The following is an 18,029-nucleotide window of genomic DNA, read 5'->3' as shown; positions in this document are numbered from 1 at the left end:
CGGAAACGCACCGAGAGAGAATTCGTAGACGTAAGAGGGAAGGATAGAAGAACGTTAAATCGGTCGGAAGTCCGGAGGTTCTCCCAGCAGTTCCAGGAGTGAGATAGGTCAAAGGAGAGGTTTCAGAGGCTGGATGACATAACTAGATGAGGTCCAGAGCGGGAGGAAAAAGAGCTTTGGCCAGCTCTGGAGACCCGCGTCGAATGGGGTGGATATGGCCGTTGAGAGGGACTCGCCAGTCAATTTGGACTCCAGGACGGTATTTAAGAAGATTAGAGGGCACAAATGGTTCAAGAGGAATTTCAAGGCAAAATGGGCGGTAGTATCCCATGTGCCCAGATTGCCTAATAAGAGGCCTGATTTTGCTTAGGCAGATGCGGTTTACGCAACCGGCATGGCGCCCGGGTAGATTGGTGGACAAAGGCGAGGGAGTCTACAGAACACAATAGAATCAACTGGCCTTATGATACCCAAGTCAGATGTGGATTTCTAAGAATTTTTTTTTTGGAAAGTCCTTGCGAGTTTCTACGCAGGCGGTAAGAAAGAGCCGAAAAGAACCGCCTGAATCAATGCATAGCCTACCATGGCCTGCGCCGTGACGGTCAAGTTACGATGACCTTTGCGGTAATCTTTTAAGCTGTCCATCGCATTGGACGCAAGATACCAGTAAAATACTGGATACCCCGAGCAGATTCGGTTGACAATTTGAACATGATAGCTCGTCATGGCCAGGACTGCCAGTAAACCTTGAGGCACGGCAAGGCGGAAGAGCATGGAGCCCGGGGTAAGAGGCGAAGGCGACTGCTTGCCCGGCTCTAACCCGAGGCTCGGGGGTGTCTGTAATGCCCATAGAGACGAGACCACCATCAATGTGAGCACGGGCGCGGCCACCAAGAAAAGAGGGACGTTGGAAATAGTCCAGTACCGAAGAAAACCGACGTTCCTAGAGAGGCAATTAGCCATCGGTAGTATGTATCACATATTGGAGAGTAGCAGGAAAGTAGCTTACCAATAGAATCCTTGAACCCAGGTATAAATGCTTGGCAGGGTCCAAGTACACCAAGGCCGAAGGTCTGTTTCGGTCAGGCAGTATGCGCGATAGGCGATCACTTGGGGTATCAGTGTTCCCATGGCGACAGTGGCACCACCAATCCCAGTCACGAGTAATCGGCGAACAGATTTAACGGATGGGCCCTGGGTCAGTATCACCCATGAGAGGAACAAGACATCGTACGCGAATAAAAACCCACTCAAGAGACCATTGCTGCGCACGGTAGTAGCAATGGCGAAGAGGAGCGCAGCTCCAAGTATATAGACATCTCGCAGGGCGGCGCCCCCATTCTGCTCTGCGATTAGAGAGCAGGAGTAGAGGTAAAAGCCAGATATGTTAAGGAAGGAGAAGGTCGATTCTCCATATGGAGCCGAAAGAAAGGCACCCCGGGACAGATAATATGCAAGGCGGCCGACAGGAAACAAATTAACTTCTGACGAGATGTCGCATGACCGAAAATATTGACCGAGAGCCAATACAAGGCTACCACAGACAGGTAGTGCGCGACATGGGACAAGGCAATGCCCACCAATGCAGTTGTAATAGGGCCCCCCGGTTCCACCAGATCGGCGGATCCCTAACACTTAATTAGTGGAATTTCATAGGACACCGATCGGTGTGGTGGGTACCAGAAACGAATAGGCCTAATACTCTGGGAAAGCCAAAAGCCCATTCCTGCTCGAAGACATAACCGTTTTCTGCAGTGTGGAGGAAGTAAATGGAATCCCAACGAGCAAATTTCAACTGCCATGGAAGCGAGGTTGTCAAGCGGGCATTCTCATGATGGATCAAGGCGGTGGAAGTATCATAGCCTGACCCAGGGCAGGCAACAACCGCTATGAACACCAGGGGTTTCCACACCAGGAAAGCCAGAGTCAAGCTCCGAATTGGATTGTCCAGTCGGAGCAGGCTGGCGGAAATCGGACGGCGAGGACTCGACGCCATTGCCAATTGTCGGGAATGGCGCGACTGGGTCTCACCAATCTAGGAGATTCTTGAGCGAATCACGATAAGATAATAAAGAACGGCTCTTCAAATGGCCGAGGTCGAAAGGATGTTGACACGGGATGAAGTTGCATAAAGCTCGCGCGGGAGAGATAGTTATGAATGCGCACAATTAGTCAGTGGAGATCTAGCCCTAAAGCGGGATCCGGACGATCTTCAAATCCCGAAATGCGCTCGTGGTGGATCTGACACCGGGAGGGGCAGTTTCAATCGAACTCATGAGCCCACAGGTACAGATACGTGGTGCTTATTTTTCTATTCCCGAATACACTGGTAAATCTTGACTTCGATCCCGCCTTCGGCGTTCAAGGCTGAGGGTCGCCCACGAATCCAGATCTGGATTTCAAGTTGTACATGCGGAGTATACATTCAGTTGAAGAGGGTGGCAAAAAGCAAAAGACCCTCTCTTGGCGTTCAAATTCGACTTGTTTCTGGGTTGATGACCGGTGGGAGCTGGGCTAATTTGGATGCCTAAGCTGGACTTATGTGGTGAGGAAAACGCCACTGATGCCGCCAAGTAGCAAGCCTACTGCAGGGTTCTTCACCCACTAGCAACAAACATCCTGGTCACCTTTCTTAGCATTTAACGTCCGTGGGTCTCTTAGACGATGCCGTCTTACTCTCGAATGAGACCGACAAACTGCTTACCCGATCAGGAAACGTTCTGGCGGGTCCACAAACCTTCCGATTGCCGCCGGAGGGAGCTTCGGCTCTAAAGCTCTTCCGCACCGAAGTATACCCCCCCGAGTCAGCGGTGGTTGGTGAAAACTCTAGCGGTTCCCCCGTATCGGGCAGTAAGCTCTACGCTGAAACATGGATAAGCATGTGGTTCAGGGTCGCGCTAAGCGTACGGCACTGGAGAGTCTACACATTCGCACGATCTAGCCTTCCACGAGTCCCAAGAGTCCCAAGTAATATCGAGCCTGACACCCCTCCCCCCCACATTAGATGCACAGATCTTGAAGTTTGGTGTCATACTAGTCGATTTCGTAATGAGATCGCGGGAAGGTGTAGAAGAAAAGACCCCTCACGCCTTCAGCCCTGGGCGCTGAATCAGCTCCGACCCTGCAGCCCTGGGGTCGGCAGCCGGATGTGCTCGGAGGATACGGAGCTCGGGGTCTGTGGATCCCGATTTAGAAAAAGTCTTTTTGTTGTAGCCCGTACACGAGGTAAATTTGAGGGAATAAAAAAAATAAGAAAAAAAGGGGCCCCTCTTTGCCTCGTCCCTTGGAACCGCGGGCTTTTCTGCTCCACTTATGATCTGTCCGACTATACAAGGCTGACCGCCGATTTTTCAGAGAAGTTTATAATGTCCCGTTTAACAAGTCGTCCCTGCCGCGCATGACTAAAAAAGAAGCATTCCCCCTGCTCGGTCCCTTGCATCCCCATTTTGCGCATTTTACGTAGCCCTCGATCTTGCCACCTGGGCAACTCTTTTTTTTCTGAATTCAAGATTGCGGTCCAGACTGTTTCCCCCTCACCTCCCAGCTACTCGTCTTCAGCTTGCGCCTGCACCTCGCACCAACTGGTGGCTTGCGGCTGATATTCAGTTCCACGCCAACCTCCCCTCAGCTGAAACCTCGGTCACCTTGTGATCTTTGAAAACGTATGTTCATCTCCTAGAGAGTTGCGGGATTGGCTTTTCTTTAGAGGCCCTCCGATGCCTGTCGGCTCCGCTGAAGCCCAAGAATGCTGCTGAATCTTGGTCTTACAGCGGACGCCGCAGCAGCCCACACCAACGATCTTAGCGTCGACCCAGAAACGCCACCCGCGCAATCTACGTCGTACTATTCCCAGGCTTTCTCTTTGTCTTCACTGCTTTTTCTTGGTGGTCTCTATAGCACCAAGCAAGCCGATGGTCCTTCTCAGCCACCTGGGGTCATATCCAGTGTGGCCATGAGCCCTACCTCCTCGACAGAGGGTGAAACCTCGCAAGACCCATCTGTTCTCGCAAAAACTCGTGCATCTACCCCTCAAGCAACCCGCAAGTCTACCCGGACAAAGACGGCATACCAACTTGCTCACCCAGCTCATCATGCTCGTCATAAACGATTGAAGTTGCGCCCAAAGCTGCTTCTGCAACTGCAGCAAATTTCACGAACACCTCGTCCTCTTCCTATTCTTGATATATTACCATCAACTGTCTACCTACCTCGACTAGCGCGGAAGTTCCCTACCAAATTTCGTGGAAGAAACGGACTTGGTCCCTATGATCTGATAATTGTCATGAGTGAGCTATACGAACGTTCTATGACCAGTGGCCCGGAACAACCACCCCATACGGATGATGATGAAGATCAACGAGAAGTGGTGGCCACTATTTGTCAGATGCTTCAAGAGGATGCCCGCCAGAAAGGTAAAGCAGAGATATGCTTAAATTTTGGGCCCGTCTGGGAAGCCACACCACTTCCGAGTGGTTCATACGAATTCGTAGCACAAACTGACCAGGGGGTACGAGTCATGCGCTGGGCTATGCGGGAAAAGAATCGCCGCATGTCCGCACCCCAAGGGATACCAACAGGCGACGATACCAAGCGATTTACCTTTAGCGTGATCGACCCCACCACTCGTCGACACCCGGTCATCGCTTCCATGACTCGGAATCAGCTGGAGGTGTTCGACACATACTCGCCCGTCGTCCGGTCCGGTAACGGTAGCACCACTCCGAGCTCCAACGTGTCCGTAATCAGCGATGTTTCCGATGACGCACCTTGCGAGGCTAATATGATCACGTTGGATGATGGAATGCGGACACTGATCATCGTCACTGGAATATGGGTGGCTTTTCGCGAAGGCTGGTCTAACAATTTCAGCTACGGAGATGCAGTATCTTCCTCTACGAAAAGTCCGACCTCCCCAGCGTCCTCCAAGCCGTGCTCAATTGCTGCAAGTGCCGACCGGGTTGATGTGAATCAATTGCAAGAGAGGAGCAACGACACCAGATCAAGCGTACCCAAGTCGATTTCCCGACGCTCTATTACCATGGGCACCCTGACTGCCAACGACACCATGGGCTACGGGAGTCTCACACGACGTTCAAACTCGACAGGAGCTGCTTTCATGGAAAAGGTTAAAAGAAGAAGTTCATCTGCCGCCGGCCGCGGCCGAGTCAACCGCCATAGTCTGTTGAATGGCGTGGGGGACACAGGATACGAAATTGTTGTTCCTCGACCAGCGTCTATACCACGGAATCCCACCGATCTCGAAGAAACCATCAAGCAACCGACACCGCAGGCTCAACCTGCAGCTGTGCGCGCTCCAGATACTCCAAAATCGAAACCAGAAAAGCCAAGCCATCTCCCAATCCCTTCTTCGGGGCCTAACCTGGTTTGGGAGGAGGATGACTTGAAAGACTCCAAAAATCTCAACCCCAACATCAAGAGAAGCAAAACGCGCCACCGGCTCAGCGCCATGTTCACTAGGTTCCATCGAAAACAAGAGGCGCATTGAGTGCCCTATCTACATTCATATGTATACCCAGCATCTCAGCAACGTTCATGTATTCTTTCTAGCCATATTTCCCTTCTTTTGGGTTGCATAGGATCCGGCGTTTTTTCCCTTTCTTTTATTGAAGTTTTTGTCTTTTTTTGTCTTGTCTTGTTTTCTTCTTCACTCGGGTCATTACTGGACGTCTGGAACGACGGAATGCCATATCTTCACTCTCTTCTTTTACTTTCCTCATGAAGCTGCGTTTCACCCTATGGGTTATAATTTTTTGGAACCGTATCTTGTATGCAGTGGATAGCAGAAGCTCTGTCAATATTATCATGACTCCAACTTGGACAAACCGAAGCGTCGGCCCGAGCATAATTTGCCTTGAAGGACCCTTGTTATTTCGAGCTTGAGCCACTCATTGCTAGCTAGAGAACTGGTGTATAATTGTTGACTGTAAAACTCGAGTTCATACTAACTAGGTAATAATAAAGTGCTGACTAGCAGAACCAATGGCCCGGCAGCGAACATATCAGCCACTAGAAGCTCCTCGCTTTCCACTTTGGGTTGATGTGAATATACGCGGGGCTTGTGCAAGGCAGACTTTGTCGCTTTCGAAGTTCGTGGTCACTAGTACGGTTGATTAGAGACTAAATATGCCGACGCGGTTAATTATACCTAATACCACGAGTATGTATCAGCCCCGAGACCTTGGGGATCGGTGTTAATCCGCGATCGCCGCCGGTGACCAAAGACACGGTAATGTACCAATGCGGCAACCACGCTTGCCGGCCAATGAGTAGATGTAAACGAGGCTGTGTACCGCTGCATCTCCGATGCCCTGTCGGGCGACTCAGCGCCGATTTGCAGGGCCATCATAGCGCCGATGCGGGGTACTGCTCCCTGATGTCGAGACGGAACATGCTCGACTATTAACAAAAGCAACACGCTGGTCACATATGCCTCGAACGGGAGAAATATTATAAACTTGAAGCTTGAGGCCAACAATTGCCATGTCGATGAACTTTGAGGATTGTGGTGTGGTCCGGGATGGCTTCCCCCGCCCTTTTCCCAATACCCCGTCCAATGTCTTGGAGCAATTTCGCATGGACAGCAAGGTGGTTGTTGTCACTGGTGCTTCGGATGGCATTGGTCTTGCAGTGGCAGAGGCAATTGCGGAAGCAGGTGGTAATGTTGTCTTCTGGTACAACTCGTGAGTGGTTTTTCAGCATCCCCAAGTCCGAGAGCATACACTCATTCTGCGCAGAAATGATGTCGCCATTCAAAGATCCCAAGAGATTGCCACCAAACACAACGTTAAGACCTCTGCGTACAAAGTTGACGGTAAGTGAGACCTATTTTCACTCGCAGAACTGCTCTGAACTGATATATTAGTCTCTGTTTCAACTCAAGTCCAAGAAACCATCGCTCAGGTCGTCAAGGAATTTGGCAAGCTCGATGTCTTTATTGCCAACGCTGGTAAGCACTTCGATATGAAAAGCTTCATTTGTACTCTCCAACTAATATCTGTCCAGGTATGGCCATCTCAAAGCCCATCTTGGAGCAGACCTTAGAAGAGTACCGTAAGCAGATGTCCGTGAACGGTGAGCGCTTGCTACTAAACTCAAATTCCGGTGTTGTACTAATTTCGATCAGTGGACGGCATTGTACATTGCAGCAAATATGCCGGCGAGGTTTTCCAACGCCAAGGGTTTGGAAACCTCATTATTACATCAAGCATGAGCGGACACATTGTCAATGTTCCAACCGACCAACCTGTCTACAACGCAACCAAAGCATACGTCACTCACTTTGGGAAATCCCTTGCTCGTGAATGGCGAGAATTTGCCCGTGTGAACGTTGTATCTCCGGGATTCTTTGACACCAAGATGGGGGCCAGTCCCTCTGCTATCAATGAGGCTTACCGTATGGCTGCCCTAGGACGACAGGGCCACACCAAGGAGATCAAGGGTCTGTATCTCTATCTCGCCAGCGATGCTTCAACATATATGACGGGAAGTGATGTGCTTATTGATGGTGGCTATGTACTACCTTGAACAACAGGTAAAGAGCGCGAAAAGCACAATTCCGATTGATAGATGTATTTTGAGGAAGTAGAGCTGGATGCTAGCAGTCGGAACTCCTTGGCCTGTTGGGGACTTTCAAGCGGGAACTTAACGAAGCTGTTCATGGCCAAGACGCCGCTGATGGCCCCTGAGCTTTGCCTACTACATCGACTGGTTTTCGAATGGCTCGAACTTATGGGGGAAGATAGACTTCGTAATGGCTCTTGCCCAACAAGCATTCCGCCTGAGCTAGCGATACAGCTAGAAAGAACATGAATCGTTGTTGAACAAGGCCCCTGGTTCCTGGTTGTCGGTAGAGAGACCCTCTGGAAAGCCTAATGAGTGCGCGGATCAGTGTTGTTCCATAGTAGATGTTTATCGCCTCAGTGGCGCTTCTGCCAATAGCTCCGCTACCAATAGATGACAACAGACAAGTACAATATAGAACAACGTCATGGATGGGTAACTAACTGTTTTGAGTGATTAGGCAACTTCACAAGAATTTTGAAAGAGGGCTAGTAATGGCTCAATATATGGAGCATGTCGGATCTTCCCCTGCATGAGAATATGAAAAAAAGCAAGAGGACCAGCATAACCCAATAGTCGAATTTTACCTCCTACTCACAGATAAAATTACCAATAAAGTCTCATTAATCAACATAAGCCCTCCCAAAATGAAGATCCTTCTGCGGGTTCTCGAATTCCAGTGGAATTAATTTGGTTCCAAGGACGATTTTGCTCTGGATAATTTCCACGCTTGAACGCTCCCCGCAACCGAGGGTCACATTTGCCCTCTACTCGTACGCCCTCGGTTGGCACTCCTCCGATGCCAGTGCCTCTTCAATGCCTTCGGCGCTCAGGCATTAGTTCTTGACTCAATATTTAGCATGTCCAATCGCTTCTACATAATGCGAATGGGTTCTTGCGCCCTGCGTCCAGGCGTAAGCGCCATCGCCCCCCAGCGGAGATAAGCTGTTTTCCGAGACTAGACAATTTCGACTGGACGCCGCCTTCACTACAGCCCCGCATCTCTCAACTGCACTCCTTGACTCCCATCCACAGCTCTGGACTTGCATAGGACCTCCGGAAATATTATACTCCTCAGTTTGTCCGGGCCTGATCTGAGCCAGCCCCACTTATGGCTGAACCCACCGAAGATCCCACCGCTGAGGCTGGGGACGGAGCCCCCAAGAAGAGAACTAGGGTCCAATTCTCCTGCACAGCGTGTCGATATCGAAAGCAAGTTTTCATCAATTCTCTCTTCTGTTTCTGTCATGCTAACCAATGACCAGACTTAAGTGCTGCCGAACGTATCCATGCTCTAATTGTACAAAGCGTGGCGAGGGTGCTTCATGTACTTATGTCGGCCGTGGCCCTCGTGGCAAGGCTCAGCATGGGCGCTCGAACCCATCTCTTGTTCAAGATCGCCTGCAGCATCTCGAAAATCTCGTTATGTCCTTGGCTCAGCAGCATAAAACTGGCTCGGAGGATCCGATCATCGATTTCAATACAGCTCAGCCCCAGAATAACGCCGTGTATGATACCCCGCCTTCAAGTAGTGATCGCGACTCCAAGGCATCGCCTAGAGATACTGGCACCCTACTCGTACATGATGACGGCACAAGGTATATTGATAGTAGTAATTGGCGTGCTATCCTTGAGGAGGTATGTATCTACAAATTGAGGTTACTATTATGGGCGAAGGCGGGGGCTAACATTTTCTTTCAAGATCAAAAGTGTCAGAGAAGTCATTAATGATGCAGCAGAGACACCGAAAGATCTCTCTGGAGGGGACCCTTTCGATGAATCATCGCCGGCTCTACTCCTTGGGACGAGGCGCTTGATGTCAAAGCAGGAATTGCTTACGGATCTTCCCCAGCGTTCCATAACAGACAGGCTGGTGTCCCGCTTCTTGAAAAGCTCGGAGCCTTTTTTAAGTAAGAAAGAGATTCTGTTCAATCTTCCTATTGCTAACTTTCTACAGTCCTTCTCCATGTACCTACTTTCCGAAGGGAATATGATCAATTTTGGCGCGACCCTCACGGCATGCCCTTTACTTGGATCGCCCAGCTGTATGCGATGATAGCCATTTCTGTTTGCTTACATTATCGAAGTGGAGAGCCTCTCCCCTTGCTTACGGCAGATCCCATGGCCATCTGGGACGAGTTCCGTCAACGAGCGGCTCAGTGCTTGATCCATTCCAACTACATTACCCCTGGGAAGTACAAAGTTGAGGCTCTTCTCCTCTACTCATTGAGCGAGTTCCATCGCAGTCAAGATGCGCTCATGTCAGTGCATTACCTCTTTGGTATCACCATTCGACTGGCCCTCCGCATGGGCTATCATCGGGATGCCAGCTTCTATCCCAAGTTATCTCCATGGGAGGGGGAAATGAGGCGGCGAGTTTGGGCCTTACTTTGTCAGCTGGACACTTTGGTAGCATTTCAGAATGGCATTCCACGTTCGATTCAGCCCTGGTATTCAGATACTGCGCTCCCGACAAATCTTCTGGATGAAGACTTTGACCAAGATACCGTTCAGTTGCCTCCGGGTCGACCAGATGAAGAACGATCACCGTCTTCCTATACTCGATCAAAGGCGCGTCTCATGGGAGCATTCGGTCTGATCGTGGATCTTTCTTTCAAGCGAGAATACACGCCATACGAGGAAATCATGGACCTTGATCGGAAACTGAAGGAAGCCCGCGACCAACTCCCTGGATACCTCACCATTCGCCCTATGGCGCAGTCTATAGGGGACCAAACCCATCATATCCTTGCGCGTTATACACAAGAGCTACTCTACCAAAAATCCCGCATAGTCCTACATCGGCCTTACATGGCTGAGCAGGACAGCAAGTATGCTTTCTCACGACGATCTTGTATAGAAGCTGCGACGGAAACTCTACGGCATCATCACGATATTTCAAATGAGTCACTTCCCGGCGGTCAGCTCTATGCGGATCGGTTCATGATCAATTCCTTCCAAAACACCGACTTCATGCTTTCCTCCATGATTCTTTGCTTGGCACTATCGCAAGATATCGCAGGTACAACCAATAGTGACTTGGGATCACCCGAAAGACGGGAGCAAGTCCAGCTCTTGATGAAAACTCATCGGATTTTCCAGCAAACGCAGAATCGTTCAGCGGACACGCAGCGAGCATTCGCAGCATTGGATGTCATGCTCCGCCAACTGAAAGGTTTGAATATAGCAACTCTGACACTGGATGATACGGAGATATTTACGCCGACAAGTGGTAAGTTCAAGCTCTAAGTACCGGTATGGAGAGTGATCTGACATCTTTACAGGGGACGTTTCCTCTGAAACGATTACTACACTTGAACAGCATCCTTATGCGACGTTTCCTGCATCTGGCGACCTCATTCCTAGTGCTCATGACCCTCATGAAGAAACTTCGCTGTCTTCCTTTGGAGTCATTGGAGACATGCTCACTACGCCTGCTCAGGTGGATTGGGTAGGTCTAGTCACTGCGAAACCAATCAAGATCAAGCTAATTAAGGTATCTAGCGTCTTTATGACAGTCATATGTTTGGCTATGACATGACTAGCCCGAATGATATATGGCCACCATTTGAAGACATTTCGACTGCAGATATGGGCTTCCCTATGAATCCGGATCAGTAACTACGGATAATGCAATATTTTAGAATGAGCTCAGAGTGCTGCTACAGGTAATAATTCTGCACGACCCAGAGATTCTATCAAAAAACATGGTTAAAATTCTGATCGACCGAGGCCACACCGGCATTAGTGGCTGTGGGTATCAATATAAACCTGAGAAAGTTGATCAGCGTGTTCAAATGGAATGGGAATCATGATTATTCCAGGACTTATTTTGCAACTTGAAGTGAGCGTAGATTATAAACAATGTCAACTCCATGTGTGAGTTGAACTCCTGTAAAAGTCCCCGTAAGACTATCAGTGGAAGCTCTATGCAACATAGTGCTTGAGCAACATAAAACTTGATTTGGATAGATACTAGCAGTTGCTTCACTGAAACGCCTAGCGAAGCATCTGAGAGACTTACAGGTGTATAAATGGGGGTGGGGGGGCGGAATCGTCGGCACACCCAAGGCAAGCTTGATATCTATGGTTTCAAATGAATTCTCGAGAGGATAATATCACTTTCATCAAACGAACCTCATACAAAGATATTTTGACGCTGCTGAGATTTGCAGTATAAGTCCAGCTGTGTACATTGTAGCTCTACTTCCTAGAGCCGGGACGGAACCTCGGCCTTGAGCCCCCCCGAACCGCGGGCAACTTTTCTTTCTATAGAAGATCAGCAACCTTCAAGTTCCCACCACAGCCGAAGTATATACAGACCCTTCCCCCCGTCCTCCGCTTCCATGCGACCCGCTAAGTGCCTGCGACTTGGAAGTCCCCCCCCTGGCTCTCTCGCTCCAGCCAGGGCCCAAGCTGCAGCATTGCGCCAGCCAATCGCTCGAACGATCAGCACTACCTCAAACAAGCGGCCACACCCATCACCCTCCCAATTGCCTGGAAGATTGCAGGCCCCATACCTCCAGCCCCATCGCCGCTCGTTCGGTCTCCCCTCTCTCTCCTCCTTCCTGCCCTCCGGCGGCGGCGACAATGGCAACAACTCGCCCAAGCGCGTCCTTACAGCGAACCGCACCCTTCCTTATTCACCCGAGCTGCTCTTCAAAGTGATCTCCTCGGTGGAATCCTACTCCCAGTTCCTTCCTTTCCTTAACGCCTCCACGGTGACCGCCCGCGATCCGGAAACAGGGTACCCAACGCAGGCCTTCTTGACGGTGGGATACGGCCCGCTCAGTGAGACCTTCACGTCGCGCGTGGACTGCGATCCCGCGAAAGGTATCGTGGAGGCTCGCAGTGGCGCGAGATACGAGCCCAAGGACGGGGGTTCGTCTGCCTCGGGCCTCTTCCCGGGGGCGAACGAAGGGATCTTCGAGTACCTCTCTACAAAGTGGGAGCTGGCGCCTGTGGTTCCTGGGGGGAAGCCGGGGGGACCACAGACGAAGGTGCAGCTGGAGGTGCGATTCGAGTTTCGGAATCAGTTGCATGCTACGCTTATGGGGGCTGTTGAGGGGCAGATGGCTGGGCTTATGATTGAGGCGTTTGAGAAGCGCATTCGTGCGTTGCATGAGGGACAATAGAGCGGTTTGCATTCTGGATGTCATAGACTGTATATTAGTGGCGTTTTCTTTGGCTTCTCTTTTCTTTCAGGGTACGAGTATGCATCTCTGCCATATTAAGTCAAAATAGTCTTGCTTTGGCTCGAGACATTTCAAGCACTTCTGATGCATGGTTGAGGCATTTCATTTCTATCGCTGTACAGTTTTTAAGACAATGATTTTAAAATCAATGAGAAATGAAATAAATGGAACATGTTAGTATACAGTACATATTATCTGAGCGCACGGTGGAATTCAACGCGCCTAGAAATTCCGGCTGCGGGTCGACGACAGCCGTGCTGCCTTGGATGAGGTGACAGCGTTGTAGTTCTCGAACACAATGTCCCAGTTGATGCGGTCCCACCAGCGCTCGAGGTATTCCTCCTTTCCACCGATGCCGTAGTCCATCATCCATGCGTGCTCCCAGGTGTTAACACACAGAATAGGCTGCACATCAATGGCACCGGGGGCCATGTTCTTCTGGTTTTGGGAATGGGCGCCCATCGAGCCAGCGAACTGGTTGCCTATGGGGGCATCGGGCGAGTGTGTGGCCATATCAACGGGTTGCCGGCGGGCATGGGCAGCTGGGTAAGGGGAGCCAGCGTTGTAGGTGCAGAAGATCTGCATCAGACCCTCTCGCTCGAGATTCTTGGCGAGCCAGACAAACCCGGGGCCGAACATGGCGTTGGCGGTGGCGAGGAAATCGAGCTTGAGGGATTCGACGGAAGAGCACGTGTCGACGATGTCCCGAGCGAAGGATTCGGGGATCTTAGTAGTCGTGGGGGACTATTGCAGAGATGTCAGACGGCGCACAGAGCTGCATATGAAGATACCATCATGCGACTGACCAGGCAGTTGAAAAAAAAGTGGTTGTTGTGGGCCATGGAAGCGTAGTTGAAGACCGAAGCCATCTCTGGACGCCGGGAGTACTTGACCAGCAATTCTCCAGGCTTCGCATCCGCATCAATGGTGTCTAAACGCCAAAATGTTAGATTCTGCCACATGTGCTATTTCTTTGGTCCGATATATCCGTGTAATTGCGAGAGACTGGGCGAGGCATAGCGTACCATTTGTCAACAAATTCAGCTTATCCACAAGAAGGGTTTGGTATTGGGTCCAAGCGAAGTCATAGGCCTCGGGGGACATAAAATCCGGGACGCCATGCGCTTTGAAGTAGGAATCATGTTGCAATTGAGGGATCTGATGGAGGCCACGGGCTTGGAAGCGTGAAAGGACGGAGGAAGGTGTCTGCAGAGCAATGCGATCAGTCCATGCCACCCTACGCCCCCCGGGTGGGCAGAGCAAAATCGGGCTCCAATGTGGAAACTGACCTTCAGAGAAGCCGCGCGCAAAGCGCTCGGCCGGGCAAATCGGCCAAACATAATGTTGCAGGGAGAGATGTGATTGAGTCTGTCGGAGCTGCGGCCATCGAAGAAATTCGCTCCCGACGCACTTCCCACTTGGGACTAGCGCCATTAGATAATCCGACCAATCACCGCGCGCCGAGAACTATGTCTCTCAAGCTTCTGTTTCTCTAAGCGCCTTCTCTTCTGGTCGGCCTTTTTTTACATGTTGCTGTGGTGGGCCTGCCTGCTTCTGCAAAATTAAATTTGGTTTAGCGCCCGCTCATCTACAGGTCGGGGATTATGGCAGATGTGAAACTCGCCAGTGGGCCAATACTGGGTCGTCGGCGCGTGCTCAGAATAGAAGTGGGCAAAAAGCTGGCAATCGAATGGCGCTGGGCAGGATTTCATGCCATTAGGCTCCCTTGTCTCATTCTGGATTGAACATCCTTTCATTCTCTCTTTCCCTTCTTTCTCCTTCACTGTCTCTCTCATTGTTAGTGATTCTATTGATTACTGGGTCTGAAACTTGGAGTGAATGTCGATATACTCTCCGTCCGGGGCTATATTTTCCACCATCTTAATTTCTTCTAATTTGAGAAGAAACTTTGGCTATCTAAAGGCCCTCCTGGTCATCGCCAAAATGGCAAGCCTTCTGCTGAAGTCCATGATGACACGATCTTCTCTTTTATTCGCCTTGGCAACATTCGCCGCAGCCCAACCAGGTTATGGATTTGACACGACGGGCCTGTTTACAAGAGATGCAGGCTCTTGCCCTACAGATTACACCTCGTGTGGCGGAAAGCTACCATCTGACTTCTGCTGCCCTTCTTCATCCACCTGTCTTAGTCTGGAAAACGACACAACTGCCCTTTGTTGCCCTTCGGGGAGCGGCTGTGAATCGATCCAGCCGATCACCTGCGAAATCAGCCAACAAAATGTTACGGCCTACCCTAAAGGTACTGTTAAGACAACTCGCCTTGATGACGAGCTTCCCAAATGCAACGACGCCTGCTGTCCTTTTGGCTACACCTGCCACAAAGATGTTTGTTTGATAAACCAGGGCACATCGTCCAACGGAACAACAACCAGTGCAACTACACAATCGTCCAGCCCATCAGGCCTTGGAGCTGCTGTCACACCGGCTTCGAGTGCGGCTGCCGCATCTTGTCCTTCATTCCCAGGCGGCGCCGTTGCAGCAGGCTTCTTCCCTGGCGCCGTCTTCGGTGCCGTCCTTGCGCTCTTGATAACAATGTGCCTTCGCCGCCGCTCCCTCAAGAAGCAAGCAATGAACCCAGATATCAAATCCACCGGTGGCTCTGGCGGCAATGGGATTCTTTGGTCACAGCGTTCATCCTCAGGAGCCGTCCTCGGAATATCAAGCCCCATAGCCTCAGAAGATGCATCATACCGTACGGACTTCCTCCTACGACCGAATGACTGCAGACGGAACTCAATGGGCGGCCGTTCAACGCGGTCTGTACGAAGCCGAGTACGCAGTCTATTCGCAACGAACACGAGCAATCCCACGCTAGAGAAGGATGTTCCTCCGCTGCCAACCATGCCCGCCAAACCTGACCCCGTCACTCCTCCTCGACAGCGAGAGCCCAGCAGCGAGAGCATCAAGATTTATTCGCCTCCCGGGGCTTTCCAGCAGTCGAAGCGTTTTTTGGGCCCCGAGCCGTACCCAGGTCGAACAGCAAGGCCGTCCACTACTTTTGCGGATCTGATACAAGCGGTGGGCTTTGACGATAACAAGGGGAAGCCGGGGTACAAGGGCCAAGGAACGGGGAGATATTGAGGATCCTATTGACAATCTCAATAACCCCTCGAGTCTTGATGAATCGAGCCATTGAACATAGATAGCCCTCTGGTTAGGGTTTGCATTGCTTAGCGTTTGGTTGGGGTCATGTCTGCCTTGTGATACAGACTAGCATTCTTTGTTTCCATTTGTTTGATATCTGCCACGTCTTAATCATCCCCATTCACTCTTTTTACCTAGAATCCAATTCTGTGAAGACAAGGAGTACTAGCTCTATTTTTTTTTTTTATTTTTTATTTTTTTTTTTTTTTAGATCCCTGGCATTTTTAAGATGAGTTGCTTCAAGAGTTGCTTCAATATAGTGATTATTTGGATGCCAGGATGCAACAATAGAAAATGAACTTAAAACAAGTTACGCAGCATTAGCCCTGCGAGCTTTCAAGGTAGCCACTATTCGCTTGAGCTCCTTCATCAGACCAACAATTAGTGGAACGCCTATCGGTCCCAACAGAGGGAGATAGACGGCGATTTTGTGCTCGTCAGGGAAATACACTTGACCAACCATACTCTTCTCAAAGAAACTGCGTTCTGCCTCGATCTCAGCAATACGGGCATTGGCCAGAGCGGCTGAAAAGCGACCATGCTTCATATGAGTACAAGCCGCAGACAGGTGAGAAAGGGTGTCTGAAACGGAGGATGCAACAGTTGCTGGAATGGGAATGGATGGAAGGGATTCAGTGAGGCGCGCAAGTGATCCCATGGTAGATGAGGCGGATAATAAGAGACTAGCGGCACGCACACGAACCAGAGCTTGGAGGCGGAGCGGAAGGGATGAAGGGGTTGTGGGAGTGCCAAGGAGGGTGAGGAGTTGGTGGGAGAAGGTCATGAAGGCGGGACGCAATGAGTCTTTGGAAAGGTGAGAGGGGTTGGTCGAGTCGGATGAGAGAGGCGGGTTGAGAAGGAAGACCCCACCCCACTGAGGAACAATCCAGCTCGAAGCATGGTTCTCTTTAACGACGAGCGGGGATTGGGACGGAGATGGGACATAGAGAATGAAGTTGAGGGTAGGGCCGCTGCCAATGCTTGGGTTAAGCGGCCACTCAGCGGCATTGATGAATGCGCTCAGATCTTCCTTTTGGAGGGTCCAGGCTGCCTCTGTCTCCTCAAATACCGGCGAGGGCGCCATAGGTGAAAAGCTGGCATACAGCTGGACTTGAGTATCAATTGTGAAGTTGCTTATGCTAGCAAATTCATTGAGTAGCGGGGCCAGATACTCCTGGACGGCTGCTTCAATGTCCCACGACGAGGGAGCGGACCCAGGAGTAAACAAGGAAAACGAAAGGTGATATGTATCGGCATACTTCATCGACCGACGGAATCGGCGACTGATACTCTCAGCAAGCTGTGGGGATATAGAGTCCAAGTTTCCGGTCTCGCCCGACAGAACATGTGCAATGGTTGCTTTTTCTTCCCAATATAACTGCTGAAGTTCTTGGGCAATGAATACCGAAAGAGGAGGATTCGAGGACGACGGAATCGGGGCTTGGTTCGGTGGGTAAAAGATATCCAATTGGGTCGTCTCCGCATGGAGGTAGGACCGGGGCGCTGGCAAATCATCTTGAGAGAGCACTCGGACAGTCAAAGCAATATCTGCTTCTTCCGCATCGGTTCCCGAGGCCTTCTCGCGCTGCTCGACATTGAGTGCAGATGAATCGTTCACTAGCTTGAGGCGCAAGTGGTGGGCGGCGAATTCGTTCAGATCGTCAAGTGCATGCTGGGTCGTGCGGAGGAGGTGCTGAGATTCTGGCAGCTGCATTGTTGGGGTCATAAGATGGATTTCGAGAGGAAATACGGGGCGACACGTCTTTAAACACGCATTAGAAATGAGTTCAAGTCCCCCTAGAGAAGGCCTGGTCATACCTTGCCGTTCGCCCACTCCAGCATATCCTGGATTGGCAGATGTGCGCGGTAAATGGAGGTGGTTTTCCACCATATCGGGAAGCCCAAGAAGATTATGACGGCCCAGAAAGCAGCAATCACTTTGAAGCGCGTATAGATGGCCTGCGAAGTCTCGGGGGGAGGGGCGCGTTTGACGGATTTGGGGGCGTCTGGGGCATCTTGTGCCTGCAAAGACTTGACGTCTCCCTGCGTAGCGCTCATATTAGGGGCATTCTTTGTGTCCGGCACAAA

At 50.8% G+C, this 18,029-nt stretch overlaps 8 protein-coding genes across 8 annotated transcripts; 5 read left to right on the top strand and 3 right to left on the bottom strand.

The window, feature by feature from the left end:
- Positions 1-525: 525 nt before the first annotated feature.
- Positions 526-1,996, bottom strand: N7468_006793 (uncharacterized protein; the record flags this gene model as incomplete). The annotated part of the gene is made up of 3 exons (XM_058476089.1): positions 526-943; positions 1,010-1,628; positions 1,681-1,996. 3 exons carry the CDS (start codon positions 1,994-1,996, stop codon positions 526-528), a joined length of 1,353 nt encoding a protein of 450 aa, XP_058328979.1.
- A 1,749-nt stretch (positions 1,997-3,745) lies between these two features.
- N7468_006792 (uncharacterized protein) lies at positions 3,746-5,506 on the top strand (the record flags this gene model as incomplete). Its single annotated transcript, XM_058476088.1, has 1 exon — positions 3,746-5,506. One exon carries the CDS (start codon positions 3,746-3,748, stop codon positions 5,504-5,506), a length of 1,761 nt encoding a protein of 586 aa, XP_058328978.1.
- A 995-nt stretch (positions 5,507-6,501) lies between these two features.
- On the top strand, positions 6,502-7,545 carry N7468_006791 (uncharacterized protein; the record flags this gene model as incomplete). Its single annotated transcript, XM_058476087.1, has 5 exons — positions 6,502-6,701; positions 6,756-6,832; positions 6,884-6,967; positions 7,024-7,092; positions 7,145-7,545. The coding sequence occupies 5 exons, from the start codon at positions 6,502-6,504 to the stop codon at positions 7,543-7,545; spliced, it is 831 nt and encodes a 276-aa protein (XP_058328977.1).
- A 1,461-nt stretch (positions 7,546-9,006) lies between these two features.
- On the top strand, positions 9,007-11,202 carry N7468_006790 (putative C6 transcription factor; the record flags this gene model as incomplete). The annotated part of the gene is made up of 5 exons (XM_058476086.1): positions 9,007-9,219; positions 9,284-9,491; positions 9,539-10,813; positions 10,866-11,032; positions 11,086-11,202. 5 exons carry the CDS (start codon positions 9,007-9,009, stop codon positions 11,200-11,202), a joined length of 1,980 nt encoding a protein of 659 aa, XP_058328976.1.
- A 725-nt stretch (positions 11,203-11,927) lies between these two features.
- N7468_006789 (ubiquinone-binding COQ10-like protein) lies at positions 11,928-12,716 on the top strand (the record flags this gene model as incomplete). The annotated part of the gene is made up of 1 exon (XM_058476085.1): positions 11,928-12,716. One exon carries the CDS (start codon positions 11,928-11,930, stop codon positions 12,714-12,716), a length of 789 nt encoding a protein of 262 aa, XP_058328975.1.
- A 282-nt stretch (positions 12,717-12,998) lies between these two features.
- sod4 (mitochondrial 37S ribosomal protein mS42) lies at positions 12,999-14,116 on the bottom strand (the record flags this gene model as incomplete). Its single annotated transcript, XM_058476084.1, has 4 exons — positions 12,999-13,520; positions 13,583-13,707; positions 13,802-13,982; positions 14,066-14,116. 4 exons carry the CDS (start codon positions 14,114-14,116, stop codon positions 12,999-13,001), a joined length of 879 nt encoding a protein of 292 aa, XP_058328974.1.
- A 604-nt stretch (positions 14,117-14,720) lies between these two features.
- N7468_006787 (uncharacterized protein) lies at positions 14,721-15,878 on the top strand (the record flags this gene model as incomplete). Its single annotated transcript, XM_058476083.1, has 1 exon — positions 14,721-15,878. One exon carries the CDS (start codon positions 14,721-14,723, stop codon positions 15,876-15,878), a length of 1,158 nt encoding a protein of 385 aa, XP_058328973.1.
- A 373-nt stretch (positions 15,879-16,251) lies between these two features.
- On the bottom strand, positions 16,252-17,999 carry PIG-S (GPI-anchored transamidase GPI17; the record flags this gene model as incomplete). The annotated part of the gene is made up of 2 exons (XM_058476082.1): positions 16,252-17,703; positions 17,760-17,999. 2 exons carry the CDS (start codon positions 17,997-17,999, stop codon positions 16,252-16,254), a joined length of 1,692 nt encoding a protein of 563 aa, XP_058328972.1.
- Positions 18,000-18,029: the final 30 nt, after the last annotated feature.

This window comes from Penicillium chermesinum, assembly GCF_028974085.1.
Source record: "Penicillium chermesinum strain IBT 19713 chromosome Unknown utg000005l:1.0-4115287.0:1.0-4118363.0, whole genome shotgun sequence".
NCBI lineage: Eukaryota > Fungi > Ascomycota > Eurotiomycetes > Eurotiales > Aspergillaceae > Penicillium > Penicillium chermesinum.
The sequence above is the reverse complement of the archived record's forward strand: the minus strand, read 5'-3'. Positions and strand labels throughout refer to the sequence as shown.